The 22,343-nt window shown below is 32.3% G+C and overlaps 2 protein-coding genes across 4 annotated transcripts; one reads left to right on the top strand and one right to left on the bottom strand.

Moving 5' to 3' along the window:
• Window positions 1–26: 26 nt before the first annotated feature.
• Window positions 27–2,956, bottom strand: Got2 (glutamate oxaloacetate transaminase 2). 2 transcript variants are annotated; one of them, XM_076804526.1, is made up of 8 exons: window positions 2,765–2,956; window positions 2,101–2,257; window positions 1,864–1,992; window positions 1,566–1,787; window positions 1,342–1,498; window positions 968–1,066; window positions 576–892; window positions 27–504 (listed from the first exon to the last, which is right to left on the bottom strand). In XM_076804526.1, exons 1-8 carry the CDS (start codon window positions 2,857–2,859, stop codon window positions 382–384), a joined length of 1,299 nt encoding a protein of 432 aa, XP_076660641.1. In that variant the 5' UTR covers window positions 2,860–2,956; the 3' UTR covers window positions 27–381. The 2 variants fall into 2 exon arrangements, with proteins under 2 accessions (XP_076660641.1, XP_076660645.1); XM_076804530.1 differs by having other exon boundaries at window positions 2,154–2,257; window positions 2,765–2,922.
• A 3,238-nt stretch (window positions 2,957–6,194) lies between these two features.
• On the top strand, window positions 6,195–11,212 carry LOC143363374 (uncharacterized). 2 transcript variants are annotated; one of them, XM_076803971.1, is made up of 5 exons: window positions 6,195–6,577; window positions 8,180–8,337; window positions 8,780–8,878; window positions 8,965–9,222; window positions 9,341–11,212. In XM_076803971.1, the coding sequence occupies exons 2-5, from the start codon at window positions 8,235–8,237 to the stop codon at window positions 9,520–9,522; spliced, it is 642 nt and encodes a 213-aa protein (XP_076660086.1). In that variant the 5' UTR covers window positions 6,195–6,577; window positions 8,180–8,234; the 3' UTR covers window positions 9,523–11,212. The 2 variants fall into 2 exon arrangements, with proteins under 2 accessions (XP_076660086.1, XP_076660089.1); XM_076803974.1 differs by lacking the exon at window positions 6,195–6,577 and having other exon boundaries at window positions 7,872–8,337.
• Window positions 11,213–22,343: the final 11,131 nt, after the last annotated feature.

Below are 22,343 nucleotides of genomic sequence, written 5' to 3'. Positions count from 1 at the left end.
ATTTGTTATAAAATGAATCAAAGTCATTAAAAAAATAAATCGTAATTATTTTTATTGTAAATAAATTTTACATTTTAGGAGTATTTTTGTTTACATGATAATGAAGATAATATAACAAAATGTCATTTTCTGTATTTTGTAATAGAATATACAGTAAAATTGTTTTATATAAATGTTCCGAGTTACATTAACAATTCGCTTGAATCTAGAATTTTGAGATGGGGCTACACTGCCTGCAGTGGTTTTATAAAAATAGCATGCAAGATTAAATGCATTGGACTTAGTACTTATAATAGTAGCTATCATTTTTTATGAATATACGTATGTTCAAATATAACAAGGCAAAATGTGGTTTAGTCTCCTAACCACTGGTAGAAGTATTTATTTTGTAACTTCATGCATAGCATGAGCAAGGTAATCCACATTTTTTGTTGTTACTCCAGCCATGGAAATCCTCCCATCTTTTGTTAGATAAATACTATAGTCTTTGGTAAGTTTTTCTACCTGTAAAATAAATATTATTGTGAAAAATATAGTCATAAATGTTACATTAAAAGAATAAACGTATACAGTACCTGATTTGGCTTAAGACCAGTATAGCAAAACATTCCAATTTGATCAGTAACATGTGACCAATCCAAAGAGCTACCACACTTCTTAAGATTGTCACTTAACTTTTGCCGAACAGAAATAATACGATCAGCCATTCCTTTCACATCGCCAAGCCACTGCTGCTTTAATTCTGGATTTCCTAATACTTCATTGACAATTCTAGCACCATAAATTGGTGGATTAGAATACATTGGCCTAATTAAAATCTTTAACTGTGAAAGAACCCTGTCTGCTTCTTCTTTACTGCTGGTGACTAACGTTAATGCTCCGACGCGTTCACCTAAAGAATATTTTTTATAAAATTTTTATATATTGTCACCATTTCTATAAATGACCATTAAATGTACATATTTACCGTAAAGACCCATGTTTTTAGCATAAGACTGAGCTAAAGCAATTTTATTGCCATCAGCTAGGAACGTTGTAACTCCCATAGAATCTTTGTCTATAGACCCTACAATTTTATATATATATATCTTTTAGTATATAAATTTTGCAGTTTAACTCTTTCGTTACACGAACGTAAATTTGATCGCGATTCGAGCGTAACAACAATATTATATTTTCTTATTATACGAATTGCTACATTCAAGTTATCTCAAATTAATATATAACGAATTATAAAGAAGAACATGTCGGAATAATAAAATGTAAATAAATTTAGGGAATTCAGCCAAAATCCTTAATGAATATCAAATTTTAAGTTTCATTTCTGATGGTTTATATTACCTGAAGCAAAGCCTTGATATGCCATATCAAAGAAGGGGAAAAGATTTCTCTTTTTTATTAGTGCTGACAATTCTTTCCACTGTTCTGGTTTTGGATCAACACCAGTGGGATTGTGTGCACATGCATGGAGGAGAACAATAGATTTTTCTGGAATTTTCTGTAAGAAGTGAAGTGTCGTAAAAAATGTTGAAATATTAATTATTATCCTTTATATGATTACTAACATTTATATCGTCTAAAACACCGTTAAAATCTAATCCACAAGTGTTTGGATCAAAGTAACGATACGCCTTCACTGTGAGATTTGCAAGCTTAAATACAGGTCTATGGTTGCCCCATGTAGGTGTTGGTACATATATATCTTTAGAACCAGGGAAAAAACGTGAGAGAAAGTTTGCCCCTACAAAAAGCGAACCTGTTCCAGAAATTCCTTGGACTGTAGCATTCTAAAAAATAGATAACATTACTTAGCTAAAAGTAATTTTTTCTTTGCATTTAGTAAATTTCTTATATATTCCTTACCAAACCGTTCTTAATTACTTCATGACCTTCACCAAGAGCCAAATTAATGCTATGTTTACAAAATTCAGCATTTCCCGATATTGCTGAATATTCTTTATCCATTTCCTTGCGTCTAATATGGTCTTCTGCCTACAAAAAATTTGGATCTATTAATAACTAATTGAATTATACCTTTTATAAACATTGTACATCCAGTTTAGCTATGTCTTCATGAAACTGAGGTTTTATAATATGTACCTTACGAACACTTGGTAACACAAACGGTTTACCATTGTCATCCCTATAAGCACCAACTCCCAAGTTAATCTTCTTAGGATTTTGATCCTTCTTGAATGCCTCTGTAATGCCCAAAATTGCATCAGGTGGACCTAGTTCTACACCAGACCACCATGAACTGTAACATGAAAAATCATGATCCATTAATTCTCTATAGTTTTAATATATGTACATTTAATTTTTACTTTTTATACATTGGTTTTCCATATTATAGTAAATAAAATTATTAAATTTAATCGATAAAAAATGCAAAATAATTTGTTGTACATGCATATATGTATAGTTATAACTTCATTTAATTGTATCAATGTCCAATATATCATCATATATCTAATGTATGTAATTTATATAAGTTTCATCATATTTTAATTATATCTATAAAAGTCAAATTGCCAAAGGCTACTATGTATATAGCAAAGATCTCAGAGGGTAGAATTAAGACATTATTGAGAATGACTTTCCAGTATGTTAACGCAGAAAATAATGCTAATGGTTTCAATTGTTCAACATAAAACGGAATTTCCATAAATTTATGACCTGTATTTGACTTTTAAGTTATCAATAGTATGGTAGACTTTTTTAGCAAAGGTTAAAGAGGTCAATTATTGTGGAATAAAATTCTTACCTAGATAATCTGACTGTATGTGCAGTAACATCGTAATTATTTTTGAACAGGTTACGCACGGACGAAAATGTAACGAGTTTCGAACTTTGTGCCATTTTATTAATTATTAAGTATAGGTCTATCCTTTGTACCAATTACTCTGATTCAGTCTCTGGACACACTGCTGACGTTGACTATGTATATCTATGTAATTGAAGTGTATGTATGGTCATGCGCGTATATACACTATGTACATATATATACTTCCCCCCGTAATGGCGAATTCCTTCTTTAGCGCGAATATGTCGAATTTCGTGAATTGCAATAACAGTAAACAGTGTATTTATTTGTTATAATAACATAATGTTTCATATTTTTAAAATAGACCGTGTTCTACGTAAAATTTATCGCATAATATAACACAGCGTTACGCAACAGTATAAATACATGTACAGTATTATGCAGTTTTTTTCCGCAATCTCTAACGTATGTCGTAATGGTGTACAGATAAAAGAAGTAATGTAATGTAAGCTCGAGACCTGTCAAGATTACTCAACTACTTGACGTATAAAGTACCTATAGGATTCACTAAAACTAAACGCGAAATTGTTAAAATTCAATGATAAAAAATTTCGTATATATAAAATACAATTCATTATATGAATTTGTTTTTTTTTTAAATTGGGACCCTATAAACATAATAGTGTTGTTTAAAAGGCAATTTCTAGTAGAAGATAAAATTGTAATTTTGATAGGTATATTTTATTTTTGGCTAGACACTGACATATAATATCCCAGTCTGTTTCCGCATTAGACTCGGTATTTGAGTACAAAGTTTGTAGCCAAAATTCCATGTCAAGTCAAGGCCAAATTGAAGCCAAACCTTGGCTACGTTATAGAGGACAGGTCTGTCGCACTAAGAGCGAATCTAACCTTGTTCTAAGAGTAAACCATGGACCCGATGAGTAAACCTTGCTTGTAGGAGGGAAACGGAATTCATTTATTGAAAATATATGAAACTTAAAATTATATAATTTATAGGTTTAAATAAAATTCTACTTTTCCTCCTACAGCGAGGTTTACTCCTCAGGTCCATGTTTAGAAAAAGGTTAGGTCCACTCTTAGTGCGACCGACCTACCCTCTATAACGAAGGCAAGGTTTTTCCTCAATTTGGCATGGAATTTTGCCTGCAAACTTTGCACTCAAATTCCGATCCGATTCCGTCGACAAGTTTTGGTGCTAAATTCATATAAAGTAGGGACCAAATTCTGCAACAAGCAGGGTTAGGTATCAAATGGACAAACCTTTTGCTCGCAATGTGTGATGCAAACATTGTGAAAAATTTGGTCGAAAGAGCATTTGGCTAACTGGGATGTATTGCAATTTTACAATTTACGTAAGCACTTTCTGAAATGTGTGGAAGACTTAAAAGGGTTTTGCATTTGAGATCCTCTGCTAGTAGAGTTTGCAAAATGTACTATTGCTTAGATGTCTTCGAAAGTTTAAACTATATATTCGTAAAATTTTTATAATGAAAATGATACCAAATATGATATAATTTCGATGATATTTACTTGTGTAATGAACGATAACAGTTACTTCCCATTACAATTATATTAACGGAAAATTAGTGTAAATATGATTCGAATTATATCCCCTTTAGTATCATTTGAATCAGAAAAATGCTACGAACATTGTGGTGAAAGTCTCATTAAAAAATAATGAAAAATAAAGAAGTTTTGTAATTGGTTTAGTAGTGGTAACAAATGCTGGCAAAGAGAAATTTAAAAAAAGACGCATTTCTGGTGGAATATGCTCAACAAATGATTTGTCATAAAACGAAACAGGAGGATGTCATATGAGGACTGTGAAAAATTACTCAGCATAATTAGACTGAAAATATCAAAGGAGGATACGAATTTTCGAATAGCGATTTCTGCCAAAGAAAAATTATTAGTAACTTTTTATTTAGTAAAAATTGAAATCATTTAAACTTTTTTAATAAAATTGTATTTTCTTTCATCAACTGATAGATATTCATGTGCTCTTGAAAAAAGTATTAAGGCTCTTGGATCGAAAATGTATTAGTTTACGAGTTATTAATTTTGTTGCGAACTCGCCTACAGAATTGAACACTGTGCGTCCACATAGATCTTCAGCTCGCGAACAGATCCTTTGATGTACCGCTCAGCGAGCGGAGACAAAAGTTTGAAGACGAACCATTACCTCACTACTACGAATTAATAAATCATTTTCTCGCATCAGTGCTTTGCATCGATTAAAAGCTAACGATTTGAGACACTTTGTTTATCGATATCAAACTTTAATTTATATTAATGCGTTTGTGAATAATTTATAATAATATAAAAATGCTTATATTGATGAAGAAACATATGTATACATTTTGTTAATGATGAAACCTGCTAGAGTTTTCATCAAATATACCACTTTTTAATAGTCTGAGCTTGTGTAATTGCTAATAATAATTATCTATGAATTAACAAGTATGATTGTATAACTTGTAGTAGTCTTTAACAGGTTATCAAAAATATTTCTAAGCAGTATAAGCTTACTTAAAATCGAAATGTAATCTATTTCGTTTCACGCCATCATTTTTCTTATGCTTACAGATGGTTTAGAGTAATCTACCCATTATTTCATTATACCGATTTATTCTGTTGGGTCAATTATCGACATAATTTGCTTCTCGTTGGCGTAGACATTTGAATACGGTGGCAGTGATCATGTATATAGCTCTTGAATCATTTCTTGTTTCTTAATGTGCTCCCGAATTGTTTTTTGGTGTCTACCGCAACCTTTTTTATATTTGTACGGCATAAATTAAAAGTATTATCTACTAGTAAACGTTTTTACACTGCATTAAAAAAGTGACGTATATCACGTGTTATTTTGTGTTCTGATCACATTCACACACAGGCAACGGTTCCTCTTTTGTTTTATATCACGCTATTAGTGAAACAAAAAAAAACTTTAACGGAACATTTTTGTTTATTTTATGGTTTTATGTCGCATCAACTGCTAGGTTATTAGCTACATCATAATGTTGGCAAGGTCACCTTTATTTCTACAAAAATCATTCAAACACAACAAAATTGCCTACGCCATTACGTAGATTTTCAAAAAACAGTATTACCTTTTTCTCTTTCATTTTTTTCTGATATATTTATTATTTGCGAGAAAAACGCTGGCTAGTAATACCATGAACATCCTGTATATGCAGAGAGAATAAAATAATCGTGCAAATTATTTAAATAATTATTCGAATTTATTACTTATTTATAACCATAAATATACTGTTTTAAATATGAAGGAATGTTTCTTATGTATTTGAATGTCGACGTTCGATTTAAAATCGATTGCACTCGCCAACATCGAATTGTCGATAGTACTCGATACGGAACTCATTGATACCAGTTGAGTGTACTTATCTAAATACTTATTTACGCCATATATGTTTTATTATGGCACACGGCACAAGTTTCCTAACTTGTAGTATCTTTGGACCATATCGTTTCCCATTTGAAGATATTCAAAATGTTGAATATTTACGTGTCTAAAACATTTTACATAAGTTTAATTGTGAGACAGCAGCTATAATCAAATGTAACTGTCAAACTTGCACAATGACAGTGATATGTATTTCCAGAAGCCGGGAGTAACAGACTGACAGGTCGTTTTTGACTATTTTAATATTTTATAAGTATTTTACTCCTTTTTAAATCAAAATCATTATATCAGTTCCACATGGAATCGTTTAATAAATTAATTCAATGAATTAGCAACGTAACAATTTTTCAAAGCATAGATCATAGGTAAGAACATTTATTTTTGTTTTGCTATAAATGTATATTAAATACAAAATATTTTTGCTAAATATACACGGACCATAAACAGGGTTTTAACGGCCAAGTCAGTATATTCTATGAATTTAAGTAAAGAAAAAAATGTATTTATTATCAGATTTCGTCAAATATTTGATTTTACCTTTCATAAAGTTAGTTTATGTCAGCATTATTGGTATGGGCTAATTGCAAACGCAGCTCACATAGATAGACTAGATATGAATATTGCCGATCTATTCCTATACTGTACCATTGAAATTCCAAATCTATCACTATTTTCCTTATATTTCACATTTGTGTAATAAATTTTTTAAAAAAGCTTCAAATTATTTGGTTGTCCCATAAGAACAGAACCATTGTGGTTGCATAGCAACGTGCATATCTTTACATGCACACAATGAAAAACATGCACATAATCCTCAAAGAGAACGAATATGAACCAAAAGAGAAGATCCACCAAAAAACTGGGTCTATACCCTCATAAAGTTTTCTTCTCTGTATAGTGGGATTATCAAGGAATTTTGTATTTTGAGTTTCTTCCAGCCAACTAAACAATTAATTCAGACAAGTACTGTGCTTGGTTGGATAAATTAGAAGAAGCGATAAGAGTAAAACAACCAAAAATCGTGAATCGGAACAATGTGATTTTTCATTGCGATAATGCAAGACTTCGGTTGGCAAATATTATTACACCCACTATATTCTACAAACATTGCTCCATTGGATTATGATTTATTTCGGTCAATGGAACATTTTTTAGCTGAAAAAATTGGATAATGTTGAGTCCTTAAAAACAAACTTCGAAAAGTATTTTTATGAAAAACCACAGAAATTTTATAGTGACGGTATAATGTCCTTACCAAAAATGTGGGAAGAGGTTGTGGAAAGAGTGGGTGATTACAATGTTTTATACATTAATTTAAATAGTGGAACAAAAAGCAGCACAAACTTATGGGGCAACCTAATTCTATGTTTACATAAGATGTTAAAGAAAGACTATTCAATATTTATATGGTACATAGAATATACTACACTGAGTAAAGAAATCTTAGTAAACACAGATTAAAAGTTCAACCATTTTCAATATATAAATGTTTTTATACATATGAGCATCATGGTTGAATTAATGTTGGCTTTTTAGTATTTACAAAAGATGTTCCACATGTCTTCCTTCCATTGTAATAGCTGCTTGGTATCCTTTTGCTATAAAGTATGTATAAAAATTGAACAAGGTTTATATGAGTTTGGGCAGTTTATAAACAGTTAGATAAACATTCTGTATAACATGCAGAAGTCAGTAAGTCAATCACGATGTTAACATAAAAAACTGTTAATGTCTCAGAAAGAATGGCTGTTTCTTAACACCTTGTATAACATTTCTTTCTTCTTTAGATTTATTGAATATATTAATAAAATTTGGTCATTAAAACCTACGACATTCTATATAAATGGAGAAACTATTGCTATATTCTCAATCTTTTAATATTCAAGCCACAAGAGCTGTTTACAATGACAACTGCATTGTGACAACAGTCAAAAGCTACTAAATTTTTTATCTTATTAACCCACTAGGTCAAACTGCTAAAGCAGCAAAAATATTTGGAGGGGATGCAATAAATAAATCAGAATGTCTGGAATAAATCCTAACATCATGGAACACCATCTACCTATGGAAAATTTAGCAATACCTCAGGATCCACCCCCTTCGTATGAGGTGGCGATTGACATTGGTACTTATTTTTGAAATAGATTAAACGTAATCAATTCTCCAACTGCGAGCAATATGGAAACCGCATTACGTGCTCTTCTCTCCAAGAACTTGGTGTGCAGATTGTAATGTTGGTTTATGTACAGAAACGGTTTTAATTTTGTTTTATATATTTTGTCTGTTGAACAACGATATTCACGTTTCCCTTAAGATGTAAGAGAACAAATAAAAAGATTTTCTTTCTAAGATTTTTTTGTATATTATTCACTTGTTTTCATTTGATAAATGTATACAAAAGATACAAATTTCGTTTGTAGTTTTGTAGAGGAATTCGAAAAATCGCCTGTGGTTGGAGGATTAACTGCTCCTTCTCTGTTAACTGTCACAAAGAATAAGAACATGCTAGTGGACTATATAATTTTAAAGTAATCTCTTTTTAACACAGAATTGCTATTATCTTTTAGCTCCACCTCCTTCCTCTGATTCATTGTTCGATCGTATCAGACATGCACACAAAACATTTGGACATCATACGAATATTGTCATTTCACTCTTATATACTAGTAAGCAACGATTTTCTTTGAAATTTTATATAATAATAAGAATTCTTACCAAAAAGAATTACTAAAGTTACCTTTTATAATTGTAGTCACACTTATCATTCTCTTTGGGGTATTAACGATAATTACGGTAGTAATTCCAATATGCATGGTGGTTATTGGTGGACTCTACATAAATGAATGCCCACAAGGAGTATATATTCCTATATATTTATTAGTGAACGGCAGTCTCAGTATTTTTAAGAGATTGTGTTGCTGTATTCGGAGAGCAGTAGGTGAAGATAAATGTCTACTGAATGCTATAGAAACATTAACTGATTCATTCACCTGCATTCTTTTCGTCATGGGTCAGTAATATAATCAACTATTTCATGTAGTTACATTATGTTCATACTTTAACAGTCATTTGTAATCTATAAATAATCTATAAATTGGTTTATTTTAATATTTTTGGGAATTTTGTAGGCACTGTGTGGGTGTACCAAGTATATTCTATGGGTGTAAATTATGATCCAGCCCAGGGCAAATACTGCAACAGGACACTGTATTTGTTTGCTTTTTGGCTGACCACAGTAACAGTGATTACAGCTGTGATTTTATATGTTCACACAAGACGCAACACAGTAAATATCCAGATAAGAACTTAAGAAATTTCGTTCAAATTGAAATAGGTTTTAATACATGTGAAGTGTTTAAGAATGATCATTTAGCGCGAAATGGTCCATATTCATTTTCTAAGACTGATTTACTGTTGTGTTCAACGCACAGAATAATTTTCCCGAAATACATGGGGTTAGATTCTTATCCCCATCGATTTATACCGAGTGGGAAATTATTCTGCTTTTCTTCTCATTTTATAGAATTAGGAGAAATCAGAAAATGGGAATTTATTGACTGAAAGGGGAAAAAGATTTTAGCCGTAATAAGTCATGCTATTTGACCCTAAAAAGCGGTAAAAACTATTCTAGCATTATTTATAGGTCCAAGGTCATAATATCGTAGATCGTTGGATTTGTCTTTTGGTCAGCTACAACATCTTGAAATAAAACATGAACATTATATATATTTTGTTAAAAAGAATTTTTTCGAAAGTTTATATATTGGAAGTTTGTAGATGTGTCATTAATAATAATAATAATAATCGCTGTAGGTAGCTCAGCAGCATCTAGTTTTTTTCATATTATAGGTAAGGCTAAACCCTTTGTAATGCTACCAAAATAAATACTGGACGCTACTAAACAAGTAGCTACTAAACAACAAGTAGTACATACTAAACTGTATGTATAGAATTTTTTTTACTTCGAGGATGTCTATGAAACGAACGTTTTACGGCATTTTAAGGTCAAATAGCCCATAGTGCGTCGCACCGTGAGTTGTCGTTACATATGAGACCTCAAAGATATTTACTAGTTTAGATGCCACTATAAAGCTAACAAAAGTATTAGTAACAATAGTAATTAATGACCACATTACAATGATAGTAATAGTAACAGTATCAATGTTACGACTCGAAGTAGCTCTTAGCAGCTGATCTGCGTAACCGAGGATGTGTTTTTCCGAATTTGTTAGTTGCGGACGAGCTGATGTCTGTTTCATCATCGGGATCGTAGCTTATAGTATTATTGAGTATACACTTCGAGAGACGAAAGTGTACCACTTTGGGTTTTATTAGAACTGAAATTCCGAAAAGGATGCGGTTTCAAATGAAATATACTCGAATGTACTGAATATTAGAGTACAATATATTGACATTTAAGTTTAGGACTTTACAAATAATTTTATATATCCTATCGCGGATACTAAGTTTGAACTCTCCGTTTTGTGTCCTCAATTTGAATTGTCCTCAATACTAGCCCGTGGCTCCCAGGAGGGGGTCATAAGTCACGGAAGAAAACTCTCCGTATGTAACAATAATATTAACGATAATAATAAGCATATGGATGGCGGTATTGTCTATGATAACGTATAATAAACAATAATATTGTAAATTAATGTTGTTGAGTAGGGGAGCGTATAACAGTTACAAAAGCTTGAGATTGTATAAATATCTGAATTCTATTTACAAAGTGCATTGTACAAATAATTTGTATAAATTAACTATTCTATAATTCTTATGACTTAATTTTTTTATCTGTAACAAATCATTAAAATATACATTGATATATTACATGAACTACTATGACTTGAGCTTTTATAATTTTTTCGTTGTGCAGTCAGTGGAAGTTTGCTTAAAAATCTGAATCCTTTTGTTACAGCAGATTTGCGTGCTCTTACACACCCAATGTACAGGACAATTAAGTACACATCAAATTAATAAAATTTTGAATTAATAGATTCAACCAGAATTGTTAGTTAATATAGAATTCTGATAAATGACTATAGCAATTTAGTAAGTATAGTTTTAACAAAAATTAATGTAGTTTATTAAAACAATTTAAACAAAGGTGCGGTTTTTCTTTACAACCATTGCAAAAAGTTATAACTTTTTTTGTTACATTTTTCGCTGTTTTTGCACCAAAAGTTTTTGAATTACTATTGTAACATTCGGCGCAGTATCTCCTCATCTTATGCGCACTACCATCTTTTGTTTCTAATTTATGCTGAAGTCTTGTATTCGTGATGGTTTCTTCTTGCTTGATTTTTGTGAGCACCTCAGCCAATTTTTTTCGATATGTTGTAATAGATATTTTATCACCTGTTACCTCTTGATATATAAAAAAGGCATTCACAACAGAAGTGTTCAGTAAAAGTTCAAAACATAACTTTCTGTACCATTTCATTGACTTCCGTAATGGATTGTTGTACACAGTCATTTGATCCGAAAGATCGATAGATTTTTTACCTATATTATAATCAATAACTATTTTGGGTTTATAAATAAACTGTGTTTTTGTTTTGACAGTTTTCATTTCTGTCGAATGTTTAGTAGAAAGTAACAGGACATCACGCTTTTCTTTCCATTTCAAAATTGTTATTCCTTCTCTACTCTCTTGTGCAACAAATTCTCCCTGTTTCAATTTCTTTGACACTACTTCTTTTGGATTACCTTTACAATTATTTCGGAGAGTTCCTATCAAATGCGTATTTTTTTGTATTAGTTGCTTCGCTAAATCTAGACTTGTATACCAATTGTTCGTGCATAATGTGTGGCCTCTATGAAATATATCTTTACATAAATTCATAACAACATTCGTTGGTGTCGTATTTACTTCGTCGAAAGCTTTGTCACTGTAGACATGAATGTTATATGTGTACCCAAACCCACAGCAAAGTTTGAAAACATTTATACCACATTTGTGCCTTCTTTGCTTCATGTATCGTCGAAATATCATTTGTTCATGGAACGAAATCACAGATTTGTCAATGCAGATCAATTCTGATGGATTATAATATTTTTTAAAATTTTCATTCAATTCATCTATGATTTGTTGAATTTTCGATAAACTGTTGGTGGTATTAGCTGATTCATTGTCTGTAAAGTGAAGCATTCTCAAAAGAATCTCAAAACGATTCTTGCTCATTATTTTGTGGGGAAATGGCTGATAATATATAGGATCCTTGGACCAGTATAAACTTATGTTTGGAAGTTTTACTAATCCCATCCAAATAATAAGCCCAAAAAAGCGCTTGATATCTTCTTTATCTGTAGGTACCCACTGATCTAAACGTTCTGAAGTATTTGTTGATCGCATACGCATTGCATATATATTTGTCTGTTCACTTATCCTTTCAAGTATTTCATCAGTGACTAACAAAGCATAGAAGTCTTCTATATTTACACAACTCTGAACTTTTATGTTATTTACATCAGCACCATACAGACTTGTGAAAGCTTTAATATTTGGTTGATTCCCTCTTGGTTCGGACCATTCAAAATATTGATTATCAGTAGTATTATTGTTTTCTAGATGCACACTCTCTAACTGACTATCATCTTCAAATGAGCGCAAAACACGATGACGTTGATTTTTAGATAGCATCATAAATTCATTGCTTGATGCATCACTCGATGCATCACATTCTGATTCTGTTAACATTTCCAAGGCAATACAAAATTTGGAATTTTATGAACAACGAAAGCTTTTGATAGATCTATGTACTTTAGAAAACGAAATTGCACTATGTCTTTTGTTTAGAGCCCGCGTACTGCGTGCGGCTTTGTTCACTTGCCGGTGTTGTCGGTAGAACGGAACGTCAAGCAAAACAGACTCGGCTTTTCGTTCACGCTGCGAGTAACCGCAAGTTTATATGTGAACAGAACTCACCTCTCCGGGTCGACCTACGAAAAGTCTAGTGTCGGTCCTTGGGGACCGACCAGTGTCGCCAGAGCAAAACTTGTTCCCCCACTCTAATTTCTCCTTCTACTGCGCTATTCCCACTGATATATACAGTCGGTCACAAAAATATTCGGACAGCACTATAGTTTTGACTATAATAGTCCGTACTTCAGAAATTTATGCAATAAGAACAAAAAGAGGTTTCACGTATGTTACTATGCAGTGTGTAGTTAACAAAAACATAAGAGATTTATTTACGATAAGTGATTACATAAATAATAAAAGAAAAATATGGAAAGTACGCTTATTTTCATGTTACGAAAATATTCGGACACTATCAAAACTAAGTTTATAACGCTATATATAAATCTTCTTCTTGTAAATTAATATTTTGTTGGATATCCCATATGTTTTATGACGTGCCGTAATTGCGTTGGCATATTCGAATGCTGTAACGAGGACAGAGCAGTCAAAGACTGGCGCGCGCGTTACAATGTATGTTTTAGTTGTACATATGTATCGCCTAATGACCAATGCGGGGATCGAATGAAACTGGAGACCTTTATGAATCGTAGTTCTTTTTAGACCTTTGAAATTTTGAATCATTTCTTTTTTGGTTTAATTTAGCTTTGCACATGAATTTATTGACTCTGTTGTAAAAATTTATTTCATAATAGCTGCTTCTTTGATTATGAGAGATTGAGATTGAGAAATGAGATTGTAATTTTTATCGTAACATAACGTATCAGTGAAACTTGTTCGATTACACTCGAATTTGACATCATTTTCATCAGGAAAATCTCCTCCATTCGCTCGTCACAATTTTATGAGGATATATTGAAAAATCTAAAAGTTTAAACTTTCATACGTGCGCGATTTTCCATCCGCTTACATTATATGTCGTCTGTCGTCGCTGGGTCTTTGAAGCTCGGCGCTCGGCAAAAGTTATTCGAACATTTATTCAAAGCCTTCGAATAAAAGATACAGATGAAAGATGAAAAAATTTCTCGAAGTTTGAATAAATCCGCTTCGAATAAAAAAAAGTATCTGTATTCGTCGGATAGATTCTCGTCGAATAAAATTATTTATTCGATACTCGTCGAATAAAGATACCTTTTTTATTCGAACCTACGAATAACGAATAAAGATGGAGTATCTTTTATTCGAATTGTTATTTAAATAATTTTTTATCTAAATAATGGCCAACTCTGGGCACACCAAAATGACTGGTATTCAAACGGAGAGAATATCCGTCTCCGATATAATGTTGCACGGAGAAGCGGACAGCGAAACTCGAGAACCGTCCCGTCATCGCCGAGAAGTGGGCCGCACATGGTCGGCTATATCGGTGTGAGACCAGAAGACCACTACTAATCCAATTACAAAACTTCTTTATTTTTCGTTATTTTTTTTTTTAACTTTTACCAACATATTCGTGACATTTTTCTGATTAAAATGAAACCAAATATGATATAATTCCGATGATAATTACTTGTGTAATGAACGATTGAAGTTTCGGACCCGAAGAAGGACAGCGTATGAAAAGAAAGAGACGCGGGGAGTCCTCGCCTCGAATTCGACTGCTCGCTTTTCGCCGCGTTGCACAGTGCGGACAAATTGCCGAATTTCGGGCAAAAGTCTAGATGTGGTTACTAATGTACATGTATTGACAATTACTCACAGAAAATGAAATTTAACAATACAATTATTGATTATACATAAAGTTTATTGCTTATAAAATATAAAAAATATAAAATGTAACGAAACAATACTATAAGGTATAAAAAATAGCAAACAATACAATTATAATTAAAACTTAAAATGACTTGGACACTTTTCAAAACTTTTTTATTTAAATTCGCAATAAAGATTTAAAATATGTGTCTTTTCCTCTATGTTAGTGATACAGATACTGAAAATTTCATCGAAATCGGTTGACGGAGAAAAAAACAACGTGCATTGCAAGATATAAGAATCTGTGTATCTGTGCGTTTGTACAAATAGCAATAATACTGCCTCCAAATAGCATTATATGGATAAGAGAAAGATAGTTTCATTACTTAACAATTTTATTTCGTTACCAGCTCTACTTGAATAATTGCAGTCAATGCAGTCGAGCATTAGAAGTGGTATTGTCGGATAAATAAGTAAAAAAATTAATTTTCTGTTTGTTACTACGGATCACAATAAGAACGATTGAATTTTGTCATTACTTGTATATTGTATTTATTCTTTTTTTTAATTCTATAACTATTACAGAATATATGTTATTGAATAATCATTATTTTATAAATATCGCAATAATTTCCAAATTAATTAATTTCACCTATAAACTATCGATTATAAAATAATGATTACAATGGTGAACAATATGGAAAATAAGAAGGCAATCAGAGTGTAATGAAATTGTACAATAAAAAATAATTATTTTCATTCTACGCATTATACGTTATTTATTGCCTATGTCACTGACGTTTCTTCCGTAATTCACGAGCAAATCTTCTATTTAGGTAGCGAGCGCGGCATGTTTAGCGATGTTGGTATTTGAGATCAGTGATAGTTCCACGTTCTTAGTTCCACAACTGACGAGAGTATCTCGCCGTTGGGGCCGTTACCGACCGATCCCAGTACCCACCTGGGACCCACTTTGAGACTCGCAGTTAACACGGGGGCTGGCAGTCTTTATATATATCTCGTCGGTGACACGGGGGCTGGCAGTCTTTATATATATCTCGTCGGTGACACGGTTCTGTTCCAGGAAAGACGACACGGTTCTGTGCCATGCTAAACCGGCGATGTCACGAAAGTGGGAACGCCGAAACCCCGGGCGTGAGCACTTTCCTATCCTCTCTGGTAGCACTAAAAAACGTGAATAACACGAAACAAAATGGCAAAGAGTAAACCAATCCGAAGCTAATCAAATCCCAGTCATTGCCTCGTCACTAGTCTGCGGATTTTATGCACTTATGACAAAAATAAAGACATCAAATATAAAACTGAAAAGACATTAGAAGATTTTAAGAATATTCGATTTTTTAAGATGATTGAAAGAGAATATACATTTTCATTTATAACATTGTTTGAATCCGTAATTTTTTTGACATATATCTTGTCTTCAAACACAAGAAAAAATTTGTATGTAATTTTGTAAATGATTTTTTATAGGGTTTTTTTGCAGCCTCATGCAAGTCATTTCAAAAAATTTTGATCTGCAGGCGTGCACGATTGGAGCTCCCTGGAACGTCTGAAAAAAAATTATCTTTAGAAAAAGTATGACTATTACCCTAGTATAGACTACGATTATTTTGTTCGAGCAAAAATTCACAAAATGGTGGACCTTCAAAGTTGGTGGTCTCAAAATAGCATTTTCTTCGTAAAAAAAAAAACGTTAAAAATTGAGGAAAAGGTTAAGTAATTTAATTTATTCTAGTCTATACTGGGGTCATAGTCATACTTTTTCTAAGGATAATTCTTGTTTTTTTAGACATTCCAGTGAGTCGCAATCGTGCACGCCGGCAGAAAAAATTTTAAACTAACTTCCTCGAGGCTGCAAAAAAACCCCTATAAAAAATCATTTACAAAATTACATAAAAATTTTTTCCCGCCTTTGAAGGCTTAAGATATATGTAAAAAAAATTACGGACTCAAAAAATGTTTTTTCATTACTTTATCCCATAAAAATTATTAAAATTTCCGACCTGAGAAAGTGTAATGTCCCCTTAACTTCCGTTTCTTACAATTGACAGACAATTTTTATTATACCGCAATCCAATTATGGCAAACAAGAATTGGTAAAAGCTTCTCAGAACATCTGGTATTGTAGTTAGAATTTCACATTTTGTGTTGTAACCTTTTAACTGACGATGACTTTTCAATCATGAACATTTACAGAGACATAGGGTATGTGACCCAATTACTGTGGGGGTACCAATTACTGTGCCTATACTAGTTATACTTATTTTTAAGACGAAATGAATATTAAACACGAGATATATAACATATATATTAACTGATTTTAATGAAAAAATTGAATATCTCTTTTTTAATATTCATTATGCTTGAAAAATAAGTACATTTAATATAGGCACGGTAATTGGTACCCCCAACAATAATTGGGTCCCTTACCCTAATGTAAGACAAATAAAATTGATATAACAAAAATTGTGCGATAATAGACACATATGAGATGTAGTTTATGCTAATATGGAATTAGAACACAATAAAGTGAAACAATTATTTGTTGAAATAAGAAGAAAGCGAAACATTTGTAGCAGGTGATAGCGAACACGAATGACGAATGAACTCGTCGACCTCAGTTAATTTCAAAACAATAAAAATTTTGATTTCGCGTAAAGATTCGGAATCTACTGATCACGTGCCTCGGCTTTTAATTATTTTTTGGTCGAACCTCCGATGCTGTAATAGTCGTATTACCTGTCACCGGGGTTACCATGACGATCATTGTTTCCCCTAACAACTAACATGGCGGAGGTTGAGGGTAAGTTTGCGTACGGAAAATTTGTCTCGGCTGGCATTCGCTTGTCCGCGGGTCGGCTTGTTCGACATAAATAACGCATCGAGAGATAGCAATCGCGGCAAGAGCATTTTCCCGCACTGCACTTCCGTCCGGTTCCAGTTTCGCGGCCGGCATCGTCTTCTAAAAATATAATACCCAAGAACCACGCGGACACGAGTGTATTCGGCCGGTCGAGTGGAACAGAGACCTGCTAGCGATGGGTCCGAGCTGATCTATCCCGATTCATCGTTGTTCAACAGTCCTCGAAAACCGCGATCGAACAGGTGACAGGAGGTAAGGGTTGATTTTTTTTTAACCGTGCGGGACATCGGTGAATCGATTATCGACGTGACATCTCGCCGGAAATATGAGTCGAATTATCGCGAGATTTTTTCCACGAAAAACAATTTAATATTAGACGGTCGCAAAAATTCGTGTCCGATATGAAAATATAACACAAACCAGTAACATTTTGAATTATCATTTTAGTTTTATTAATCAATTATTTAATCGCTGTTTTCTACAATTGTCCCACAACAGCTTTGTAAGCTGGGGGATTTGAAAAACTGCACAAGTTTCCTTAAAAAAAGATCTAAACGTATTTGAAGATTGGGAAAATTAAGAAAAATTGGTCATGGTTTCTAAAACTTTTGCAATCGTTCAATATTTTCATCGTTCCGGTAATGGGTGGCGATTATGGTCTATAGAATTCTTTGTTTAACAAGAAAAATTGGTTTTTCATCACGATGCGTCGTATAAAATAAAAATCAGAGTCGGTGAGATTCGAGAAGATTCATTGTGTCTAATCAAATATAATACTTACATGTAACGAGTGTAGGGTTGTAAAAACTGAACGTCCTATCTTCAGACTGAAATAAAACATAAATAATTTCAGATTTGGCTGGTTTCTTTACTTTCACAGAAAGTCTGTGACATTTATTGTGCAACACAATTTTATTTCAGTGTCTCCTTCATTTGACACAATTTTCTATTACATTTTAATATAACTGGGACTCGTTTTCATCAACGGCAACTATGATATTGTTTTCCGGCTCGTTAATAAATTATTGGTTTCAAAAATTGTTGACGTAGATTTTGCTTTTTACAAAAGATAAATCTATACGGCGCGTTGCCGTTCCCTTTACATGAAATTAATCGTCGATTTAATTTTTCTTGCATTAGAGCATTTGCTTCATAAAAAAGATACACACTTAAATGATGCTATGTCCCACAATTTATGTTAGGGGTAGACTTTATGTTAAAATGAAGAAGCCATACATGGTTTCAAATAATTTCTGTTTTATTTCAATCTAAAGGTATGACCAATTATGATAACCAATTTGATAACCATCTTTTTTTCTTTTTGATAAATATTTGTTGTATTTTTATACACTATTATGTTCAAATGAAAGTAAAATTAATTCAGCAGAAGACGAACACTGCGAATTCGAACTTCGAACTCCATAAATCAATTAGTGAATGATAGATTTCTTCAATATTTAATTATAATAATAATTATAATAATATAATAATAATAATATAATTATAATAATAATAATAACATTTGACCTTATGGTTCTTCGAGGAATTCTAAAATGGTAAATGGTAATGGTAATTTCAGGAAAGACGCACCATAGGATGAGATGCACCAGTTTTTATTGTGGCAATACTGGACTATTCTCAACTGTTTTTCTGTTATCATTTACATCATTTTAACATTTATAAATAATCTCGTATCGAAGAACACGTGTATTATATTATTTACGTGTAACAGAAGATAAAAACTTCTTCGTGCTCCAAACTTCTGATGAAATATTTTTGTAAGTGGTCTGTACAAATGTTGTTACCTTCTTATGGTATGGTTTTAACTATCAATATCGTCTTAAATAAAGACAATGGTTTCTCTTTTACGATTTTTCATCGTTTTTTGACAAAAATTTTTGTATTGTAAATTGTTTGTTGGTCCTTGTTTTTGTATAGGTGCGTCTCTCCCTCAATTTAGGAACAGACGCACTATTAATTTATGTAAGTGTACTAGGCAGTCGTTTTTATAAAGAATGAAATATCCATTTTTTAATTAATTAAAAAGCAATAAATTAAAACTGAGAGTTGTTGATGCACTTCTTCGAACTTTTTTAAACAGCATATTAATATATTGAAATAAAAGTTTTACTCATTTAACGTTATATATTATTAAAGAGATTTAAATAAATAATTAAACTATGCCTGCCTATACTTTCAATTATTTTCAATAAAATTTTTATAAATAGGATACAAAATGTGGTGTATCTTTTCCGAAATTACCCTACTAGCTACAGTTCGCAAAAATGAATACCGTTGTTTAAATATAAATAATATGTGTATCCAGTTGTTCCTGTAATAATCAACAATATTGAAAGAGTCCGTCATAACATAGTAAAAGTATTGGAAAATGTTTTTGATAAAATTTTAATTTAATATTAAAATTTTTCATTTACATTGAAAAGATTTGATTAAAAGTTTAAAATCTTATATTGATATTCTCGGGAGTTCCATTCGACTGTGACATGAAAACACATTGCGTGATCGGATTATTCTATGTCTCGTCTGTTGTTCTTATTACGATCATTCGATTTTAAATAATTAATTGTATTGTATTGAATACATATACACATATATCGAACCGCTTATTATTAGAACATTATGCATATCTAGATAGATATTTTCTGGAATATTATACTTATTTTGTATACATAGAATTATATACACTTCGCATAATTTTCTTTTATTTTTTGTATTTTTGTTTTTCTAACAGACATCAACAGGATTTCTTCACTGAATATCTTTATTAATTGATATGTTATATTCAGAATAAACTATATTTTATTTACTTTTTTGGAAGCAGAAGCAGTCAAAGTATCCGTGATATTAAATAGTTTATTTCGCAGAATGCACATGTGTACTTTCAACTATCGATCAAATTCTTATATTCAATCGTAAACCACTTTGCGTGGTTGACCGGCGACCGCAGCATGTACCGGAAGCGGAACTCTTAAAAGAAACTGGGACATGAGCTTGACTGGAATCGATATTTTGCTGCAACTGAACGGTTTCTTCCACTTCTCGAATTCGTCGCAGCTTTGTTAGTCAAAGATTCACAGTTATGGATTTTCTCAACAATCTTCTAACAGCAATAACGATTTCAATCGAGAATTAGCAAGCCTCAGTAATGTAGTCTAATAGTTTCTTTTGGGATTATAATTTCAAGAAAGATTTTTAATCTGCCTTATGCCTTAGTAGTACAGTCATTGAGTGTCACTATTGCGTACTTAAATGCGATATTATTTTGCAATGAGCATAAGAAATTCGTTTTTATTGTGACATTCGACGCGATCAAGTCGATTTAAAAAAGAAGTATTATATACCAGCAAAAATACATAACATAGTTCAGAATAAAGGTCCGAATAATTCCTTCAACAATCATATTTACAATTTTCACCGTTTAACAAATCGTTTAACCAAGTCACAATATTCTCTCCCATAGTATGACAACCTCGTGGTTCTGGAGTCTCAAGAATCGTGTAGGTACTACGTTATTTGAAGTTTGCCGAATATAGACAAGGGCAGCGCGTAAACGACAAAGAGGGACTAAGGGTCCAGGCAACCGGCACAGTTTAAAAGACTGCGTATCGATCATGTCAATGCAAATAGTAAACTTTTCTTATTTTTCATTCTTTTTTTAATCAGAAAACTTACGGCATACTTTGGACCATATTTACTTATTAAAGTGTGATCATAACTCGCTATGATATAAGTGAATATGATTGAAACTCTGTCGAGTTTAGTCTTTTTTTAATAAAAGAAATCTCACAAATTTGTTAGTAAAAGTTCTGGAAAAAAGAATAAAAAGTAAAAGAGTTTTGTATTTGCGTTACCATTGCAAGCAATAGAGAGGCCTATACCGACTGCCACCACTCTGTGCGTCTTTTTCTTTCACGCGTTGTCCTTCTTTGCATTCGAACCTTCATTATTTATTAAATAAGTAAGTATAATAGAAATTCTGTCGTGTTTGGGATCATTTTAATCAGAAAAATTTCATCAACGCGTTGGTAAAGGTTTGGTAGCGAAATAACTAAAAGTAATAAGGTTTCATCATTGCATTAGTATTGCCTCACCGATATCCTGCCTCGGATCGTGTTACATTGTAGCGCGACCAAGCGTCCAATTTTCTGACTATGCGAGGGAACACTGTATGTACTTTGATGCTGCCAGATATTTTCAGGGCCTGCTCTAGGGGGGGGGGGGGTACAACCCGGGCATTTGCCCGGGGCGCCAAAATTTAGGGGAGCCATTTTGGCTTTGGCTGTAAGTGTGAGAAAAATATTGATGTGTTAAATATTCAATTAATAGAAAATTTCAGACTACCCTTGCCAGACAATTTTGCTAAAAAAAAAGGTCATTTTGTTCAGCGCGGTGCTTAGTGCTTAAAAAGGGGCGGCAATCTGTTTTTTTGCCCGGGGCGTCGTAACCGCTAGAGCGGGCCCTGGATATTTTTGGGGTTTTGTAATTCGGCTTGCAACGTGCTCGTCTAGGGTAAGGACCCAATTACTGTGGGGGTATCAATTACTGTGCCTATATTAATTATACTTATTTTTAAAGTATAAGGAATATTAAAGAAGAGATAAATAACATATAT

This window comes from Halictus rubicundus, chromosome 2, assembly GCF_050948215.1.
Source record: "Halictus rubicundus isolate RS-2024b chromosome 2, iyHalRubi1_principal, whole genome shotgun sequence".
NCBI classification, from domain to species: domain Eukaryota; kingdom Metazoa; phylum Arthropoda; class Insecta; order Hymenoptera; family Halictidae; genus Halictus; species Halictus rubicundus.
Note: the sequence above shows the minus strand (reverse complement) of the source record. Positions and strands in the feature narration are given on the sequence as shown.

What these genes read in the sequence shown, in the direction of transcription:
- Got2 (XM_076804526.1), bottom strand. Translation starts at nt 2,859, where the DNA reads ATGGCACAAAGTTCGAAACTCGTTACATTTTCGTCCGTGCGTAACCTG. An exon ending in ATATCAAGGCTTTGCTTCAG is followed by an intron (nt 1,067 to 1,341) that starts GTAATATAAACC and finishes ATAAAATTGTAG; the next exon opens with GGTCTATAGACAAAGATTCT. An exon ending in CTGGTCTTAAGCCAAATCAG is followed by an intron (nt 505 to 575) that starts GTACTGTATACG and finishes TTTATTTTACAG; the next exon opens with GTAGAAAAACTTACCAAAGA.
- LOC143363374 (XM_076803971.1), top strand. Translation starts at nt 8,235, where the DNA reads ATGTCTGGAATAAATCCTAACATCATGGAACACCATCTACCTATGGAA. An exon ending in TGAGGTGGCGATTGACATTG is followed by an intron (nt 8,338 to 8,779) that starts GTACTTATTTTT and finishes ATTATCTTTTAG; the next exon opens with CTCCACCTCCTTCCTCTGAT. An exon ending in CATTTCACTCTTATATACTA is followed by an intron (nt 8,879 to 8,964) that starts GTAAGCAACGAT and finishes TTATAATTGTAG; the next exon opens with TCACACTTATCATTCTCTTT.